Below are 7,991 nucleotides of genomic sequence, written 5' to 3' on the forward strand. Positions count from 1 at the left end.
TTTTCCTGGAATTAAGGTAGAAAAGTATCAACAATAAGGGATGGGGAAAGTCTTGTAAATGATAACCTCAGCCTCAGAGGGAAACGATGGGCAGCAGAGGGGAAAATAAAGGGTGGCAAGTTAGAAAAATTAAGACATCCAAGGTGGGAGGGCTGGCACTGGAGCGGGTTGCCACAGTAGGAAGGGGACTCAGAGCTGAAGGCAATTCATTTGGCCGGGCTTGTCCTGTGACTGTGGGGCAGAGCAATGTGGAGAGGCCTGGTAAAATGGCTGGGCAAGGGTGCAGAGGGGACGTAACTGGCAGGAAGGAGCCATGATTCGTGGTCGAACAGAGTCCAGACCAGCTCGACCTGTGAGCAACGAATGGCCCTGAGACTCGCATACCCCAATACCGGTAGTGGCCGTGAAGGGCAAAGAAATGTGTTCTGAGGCGATCCCAGCATCTAAGCTGCGACCGGTCTACTAAGAGACTGGATGGAAGCTGGGAAGAGAAAGTTGCTTCCCGCTTCGGGATGAAGGATGGAGTTGGGGAGAACAAGCAGTAGAGAAGGAAAAGATTCAGATCCCACAGCCCCGGGGGATCAGTTGTGCTGGACCTACTCCGACCCCTAGGGCCCGGAGTGAAGGCGGGACCTGTGCGGTTACCAGAGGAAATGCCTCGGGGTGAGAAGTCGCAGGAGAGATAGACAGCTGCTGAACCAATGGGACCAGTGCATGGGGCGGATGTTATCTACCATTGGTGAACGTTGGAAACGAATAGCAGCCAATGACTCAGCTGGGGGGGGCGGAGCAGTGACGTTTGTTGCGGAGGAGGCTGCTTCGAATCGGCAGCGGCCAGCTTGGTGGCCTGGGCCAATCAGCGGCCTCCAACGAGCAGAGCCTTTACCAATCGGCGGCCTCCACGACGGGGCTGGGGGAGGGTATATAAGCTGAGTAGGCGACGGCGCGGTCGACGCCGGCCGAGATAGCACAGATAGACCGACCGATTGGGGTGTTCCGCTAGTGTGAGAGGTAAGCGCCGCGGCCTGCATTTCCAGACCTGCCCTTCCCCTTTTTCGTGGCGCCTTGTGACCCCCGGCCCCTGCCGCCTGCAAGTCGGAAACCGCGCTGGGCTCCTGTGCTGCGGCCTGTGGCTGGACTGCCTGCGACGCCCTACCTGGTGCTGCCCGACTGGTTGGCAAGATGAAGCTCTCCGTGGTGGCCGCGATGCTGCTGCTGCTCAGCGCGGCGCGGGCCGAGGAGGAGGACAAGAAGGAGGACGTGGGCACGGTGGTCGGCATCGATCTAGGGACCACCTACTCCTGGTAAGTGGGGTTTGCGGATGCGGGGGGACGGGGCGTAGCCGCCTGGCCTGGTGTGAGAAGTGCGGTGCTGATGTCCCTCTGTCGGTTTTTTCTGCCAGCGTCGGCGTGTTCAAGAACGGCCGCGTGGAGATCATCGCCAACGATCAGGGCAACCGCATCACGCCGTCCTATGTGGCCTTCACTCCTGAAGGGGAACGTCTGATCGGCGATGCCGCCAAGAACCAGCTCACCTCCAACCCCGAGAACACGGTTTTTGACGCCAAGCGGCTCATCGGCCGCACGTGGAACGACCCCTCTGTGCAGCAGGACATCAAGTTCTTGCCGTTCAAGGTTCGACCGGGTTTTTCTTGTCCGGTTAGAGGACGGGTGGGTGGTGGGAGTATTTAGAGTTATAAGTCTCTGGAAAAGTGTTGAGACATCAGTTGAAGGCTATAGACATGATGTATGTAATAACTTTAATAATCTTAGTATGTTACAAAACTTAAGACAGCATAGTTGATATCGTACTCTGTCTACAATAGTTTAGGAATAAAAGACCGATTAAAACTGAACTTTATGAGACACCTATACTCCCTGAAGTATTTCTAGTCAATTTGCAGCCCCAAGGGACCGAAATAAACCAAATTGTGGGGATCGTATGGGTCTTTTAAACTTTGAGATGTCATTGCATCTGTGTCTGAAAACAGTAATTCTTTAAAATAGGTGGTTGAAAAGAAAACTAAACCATACATTCAAGTTGATATTGGAGGTGGGCAAACAAAGACGTTTGCTCCTGAAGAAATTTCTGCCATGGTTCTCACTAAAATGAAAGAAACCGCTGAGGCTTATTTGGGAAAGAAGGTAAATATTTCTAGAACAATGTTAAGTATTTTTTGATCATTAGTGTTCTTGGTTGGCTGTTATGTATAGAAGCCTTCATGGTTTCAAAAATTTTAATCAGAATGGTATTCATGCTTGTCAGGCCGTTATTGAGTCCTTTACTATAAGCCAAACAAAATAGACTTTTCATGTATTATTTAATGCTTACAATTCCAGGAGCATAACATTTTATATGTTATACTCATCAATAAATTGGCTTGAAAACTAAAGTGATGGTTTGACTATATTTTTTTTTTTTTTTGAGAGGGAGTCTTGCTCTGTTGCCCAGACTGGACTGCAGTGGCATGATCTCAGCTCACTGCAACCTCTGCCTCTTGGGTTCAAGCAGCTTTCCTGCTTCAGCCTCCCAAGTAACTGGGACTACAGGCACACCACCACACCTGGCTAATTTTTTTTTTTTTAATTTTCAGTAGAGTCAGGGTTTCTTCACATTGCCCAGGCTGGTCTTGAAATCCTGACTTCTGGTGAATCCTCCTGCCTCAGGCTCCAAAAGTGCTGGGATTACAGGCACAAGGCACTGCCTGGCCAGACTGTAATTTGAAAAAGGGTTAAACTGTGTGACAATACACTTAATTATCTTTTATCCTTTTAGGTTACCCATGCAGTTGTTACTGTACCAGCCTATTTCAATGATGCCCAACGCCAAGCAACCAAAGACGCTGGAACTATTGCTGGCCTAAATGTTATGAGGATCATCAACGAGCCGTAAGTATGAAATTCAGGGATACGGCATATTTGCCAAATAGTGGCAATGTGAAGTACTGACAAAACTTTTCACTTTTTTAATCTCCTAATAGTACGGCAGCTGCTATTGCTTATGGCCTGGATAAAAGGGAGGGGGAGAAGAACATCCTGGTGTTTGACCTGGGTGGCGGAACCTTTGATGTGTCTCTTCTCACCATTGACAATGGTGTCTTCGAAGTCGTGGCCACTAATGGAGATACTCATCTGGGTGGAGAAGACTTTGACCAGCGTGTCATGGAACACTTCATCAAGTTGTACAAAAAGAAGACTGGCAAAGACGTCAGGAAAGACAACAGAGCTGTGCAGAAACTCCGGCGTGAGGTAGAAAAGGCCAAACGGGCCCTGTCTTCTCAACATCAAGCAAGAATTGAAATTGAGTCCTTCTATGAAGGAGAAGACTTTTCTGAGACCCTGACTCGGGCCAAATTTGAAGAGCTCAACATGGTATGTTCCTTGTTTTCTGCTTTGCTAATGAGATCTCATTAGACTCTGAATTCAGGACATTGCATCTAGATACTTAGATAAAAGACATCACGGTAACCATGTCTTTTTTTTCTAGGATCTGTTCCGGTCTACTATGAAGCCCGTCCAGAAAGTGTTGGAAGATTCTGATTTGAAGAAGTCTGATATTGATGAAATTGTTCTTGTTGGTGGCTCGACTCGAATTCCAAAGATTCAGCAACTGGTTAAAGAGTTCTTCAATGGCAAGGAACCATCCCGTGGCATAAACCCAGATGAAGCTGTAGCATATGGTGCTGCTGTCCAGGCTGGTGTGCTCTCTGGTGATCAAGATACAGGTAGGTCATGATTGCAGCATCTTTCATAGTGATTCAGTAGCTTGATGGAAGATTCATTAGCTATTGCTTTAGAAAATACCAGAATATGAGCAACAAAGTCACACATGTAGTAAAGGGTATAAGTGAAGACAAGACTGGGGTAGTAGTCTCAAGATCATTAGCAACTGTTCAATTCACTGCCTTTAAGATGTGTGTGTTACAACCTAACCAAATGCTAGAGACACAAACTTTACATAGCTCATGGGGAGAACTTGAATTAGAAATTAGATAACTTATCCTTACAGGTGACCTGGTACTGCTTGATGTGTGTCCCCTTACACTTGGTATTGAAACTGTGGGAGGTGTCATGACCAAACTGATTCCAAGGAACACAGTGGTGCCTACCAAGAAGTCTCAGATCTTTTCTACAGCTTCTGATAATCAACCAACTGTTACAATCAAGGTCTATGAAGGTAATTACTTAAGTTTGCTCATATGGCTTTTTTTTTTTTTTTTTTTTTGAGATGAAGTTTTGCTCTGTTGCCCTGGCTGGACTGCAGTGGCATGATCTCCACTCACTGCAACCTCCGTCTCCCGGGTTCAAGTGATTCTCCTGCCTCAGCCTCCAGAGTAGCTGGGATTACAGGCATGGACTACCATGCCTGGCTAATTTCTGTAGTTTTAGTAGATATGGGGTTTCACCATGTTGCCCAGGCTGGTCTCCAACTCCTGACCTCAGGTCATCTGCCTCCCAAAGTACTGGGATTACAGGTGTGAGCCACCACGCCAGGTCTATCAATCATGGCATGTTTTAAAAGAACATGACTTAATATGATCTATTGAAATGGCAAGGGAACTAAGTAACTGCTGTTTTCAGATGGGGGTCTTAATTCAAATAATGTTTTATATCTAGATATTTAGCATTCCTTTCTTTTTTTTTTTTTTTTTTGAGCTGGAGTCTCACTCTGTCGCCTAGGCTGGGGTGTAGTGGCATGACCTGCAACCTCTACCTCCCGAGTATCTGGGATTACAGGTGCCCACCACTATACCCGGCTAATTTTTGTATTGTTAGTAGAGGCAGGGTTTTGACATGTTGGCCAGGCTGGTCTTGAACTCCTGACCTCAGGTGATCCACCGACCTTAGCCTCCCAAAGTGCTGGGATTATTACAGGTGTGAGCCACTGTGCCCAGCCTATGTTTAGCATTCTTAATAATAACATCTGAGCTGGCTCCTAGAGTACAAGAAAAAGGAGTTCACAGTACTTTAAAATAGATAAAATTCAGTTGAGTTAGTAACCTAACTCATTGTTAGTACTAGTTGCTGCTCCCTGTAGACCAATATGAAATTACTTTTAGCTCGATAAAACCAAAAGTGTCTGGATGTGCTAATGCTTGTCAGTAACAACTAATGAGTTTTTCTATATGTAACTTCTAGGTGAACGACCCCTGACGAAAGACAATCATCTTCTGGGTACATTTGACCTGACTGGAATTCCTCCTGCTCCTCGTGGGGTCCCACAGATTGAAGTCACCTTTGAGATAGATGTGAATGGTATTCTTCGAGTGACAGCTGAAGACAAGGGTACAGGGAACAAAAATAAGATCACAATTACCAATGACCAGAATCGCCTGACACCTGAAGAAATCGAAAGGATGGTTAATGATGCTGAGAAGTTTGCTGAGGAAGACAAAAAGCTCAAGGAGCGCATTGATACTAGAAATGAGTTGGAAAGCTATGCCTATTCTCTAAAGAATCAGATTGGAGATAAAGAAAAGCTGGGAGGTAAACTTTCCTCTGAAGATAAGGAGACCATGGAAAAAGCTGTAGAAGAAAAGATTGAATGGCTGGAAAGCCACCAAGATGCTGACATTGAAGACTTCAAAGCTAAGAAGAAGGAACTGGAAGAAATTGTTCAGCCAATTATCAGCAAACTCTATGGAAGTGCAGGCCCTCCCCCAACTGGTGAAGAGGATACAGCAGAAAAAGATGAGTTGTAGATACTGATCTACTAGTGCTGTAATATTGTAAATACTGGACTCAGGAACTTTCGTTAGGAAAAAATTGAGAGAACTTAAGTCTCGAATGTAATTGGAATCTTCACCTCAGAGTGGAGTTGAAAATGATATAGCCCAAGCGGCTGTTTACTGCTTTTCATTAGCAGTTGCTCACATGTCTTTGGGTGGGGGGGGAGAAGAAGAATTGGCCATCTTAAAAAGTGGGTAAAAAACCTGGGTTAGGGTGTGTGTTCACCTTCAAAATGTTCTATTTAACAATTGGGTCATGTGCATCTGGTGTAGGAAGTTTTTTCTACCATAAGTGACACCAATAAATGTTTGTTATTTACACTGGTCTAATGTTTGTGAAAAGCTTCTAATTAGATCAATTATTTATTTTAGGAAATTTAAGGCTAGATTCTTGTGTGTGTGGGATGAGGGGAGGGAGTGTTTGGTATGTTGGGATAAGGAAACACTTCTATTTAATGCTTCCAGGGAATTTGCTTCTTTTTTTTTTTTTTTTTTTTTTTTAACCCTCTTGGGTAAAAAACCCAAGTGATCCTTCCACCTCAGTCTCCCAGCCACAGGCTTGTTAGTACCATGCTCGGCTTTTGCATTAATCTAAGGAAAGAGGAGAGAAGTTAATCTACATATTTACTAGGCAAGGGGCATTTCACAGTGTCCAAAGTGGGGTTTTCTTGACCATACTTGGTTTCCTATTTCCCCTTTCTAAAACTGCGTTTCTGGTGGCTTTTAAAAATTATTATTATTAATGATGCTTGGATTCTCTGAGAAATGATGGGGAATGAGTGATCACTGGCATTACTAATTGATACACTTCTATTTAATCTGTAACTTCAGATGTAAAGGTATATTGTGAACCCCTAGCTGTCAGAATCTCCATCCTTGAAATTTCTCAGTGGTACTGGGGTGGGAGCTAGGATGGTGACATTGAAACTCCACTACATCCCCTCACTATGAATGGGATAAAGGCAGTGGTTTGTGTCAAAACCGGTTTAGGATTACTTAGATTGCCCTCCTGAAGAAAAGAGTCCAGGTAAATAGTATTATCAATAAAGGGCAGGCTGGTGCTAACATAAAATCCAGTATTGTAATCCTAGCACTTTAGGAGGCCGAGGTGGGTGGATCACGAGGTCAAGAGAGACCATCCTGGCCAACATGGTGAAACCCCATCTCTACTGAAAATACAAAAATTAGCAGGGCGCGGTGGTGTAAGCCAAAGGCTGAGGCAGGAGAATCACTTGAACTCGGGAGGCAGAGGTTGCAGTGAGCCAAGATCACACCACTGCACTCCAGCCTGGCGACAAGAGTGAGACTCCATCTCAAAAAAAAAAAAAAAAAATTGCAATATTGCCCAAGGATAGGTATTTTATAGATGGGCAACTGGCTGAAAGGTTAATTTTCTAGGGCTAGTGGAACTGGTTCCCAACACCAACCTCTTAATCGGACCTAGGCCTCTGCTACACTGCCCCAAAAGCATTTGGGCAGTCCCTGAGCAGAATACTGGTCTCAGGCCAAGCCCAATACAGCCATTAAAGATGACCTGCAGTGCTGTGTACCCTGAGGCCATAGGGTTAAATAGTAGTTAGCAACTAGGGCTAGTCTTCCCTTTCCTCAAAGGCTGTCATGTCACTTCTGTGGATCACCTAGTCTGTATCTCTTTCTCAGGAGCTGTTCCTGAATGTTAAAAAGATAGACTTCAACTAATGTCTACTCTGATGTCCATAGTTTGTTGTTTACCAATTACAATTCTGTAACTTTTTAACCCTAACCCTATTGCAACCTTGTGATTAGCATTTAATACACTAAGCATACCTACCTAGGTTTGTATTGCTGGTAAAACCTTTTATATATATATATGTTTTATTATATATATATAAATTATATATAATAATTATATATAATATATTTTATATATATTATTAATGATGCTTTTATAGCTGCTTTTATATATGTATACATATATATAAAATATATTTATATATATGTATATATATTTATATATATGTATACATATATATAAAATATATATTTTACATATAAGTATTTTTTTGAGACAGTTTCATTCTTGTCTCCCAGGCTGGAGTGCAATGGTGTGATCTCAGCTCACTGCAACCTCCGCCTCCCGGGCTCAAGCGATTCTCCTGTCTCACCCTCCCAATTAGCTGGGACTACAGGCATGTGCCACCATGCCCGGCTAATTTTGTGTTTTTAGTAGAGGTGGAGTTTCTCCATGTTGGTCAGGCTGGTCTTGAACTCCTGACCTCAGGTG

The 7,991-nt window shown here is 44.4% G+C and overlaps 1 protein-coding gene across 1 annotated transcript; it reads left to right on the plus strand.

Moving 5' to 3' along the window:
- Window positions 1-802: 802 nt before the first annotated feature.
- HSPA5 (heat shock protein family A (Hsp70) member 5) lies at window positions 803-6,055 on the plus strand. The gene is made up of 8 exons (XM_023217148.1): window positions 803-1,304; window positions 1,403-1,634; window positions 2,007-2,144; window positions 2,776-2,888; window positions 2,981-3,371; window positions 3,487-3,724; window positions 4,009-4,176; window positions 5,139-6,055. The coding sequence occupies exons 1-8, from the start codon at window positions 1,183-1,185 to the stop codon at window positions 5,699-5,701; spliced, it is 1,965 nt and encodes a 654-aa protein (XP_023072916.1). The 5' UTR covers window positions 803-1,182; the 3' UTR covers window positions 5,702-6,055.
- Window positions 6,056-7,991: the final 1,936 nt, after the last annotated feature.

This window comes from Piliocolobus tephrosceles, chromosome 14 (assembly GCF_002776525.5).
Source record: "Piliocolobus tephrosceles isolate RC106 chromosome 14, ASM277652v3, whole genome shotgun sequence".
NCBI lineage: Eukaryota > Metazoa > Chordata > Mammalia > Primates > Cercopithecidae > Piliocolobus > Piliocolobus tephrosceles.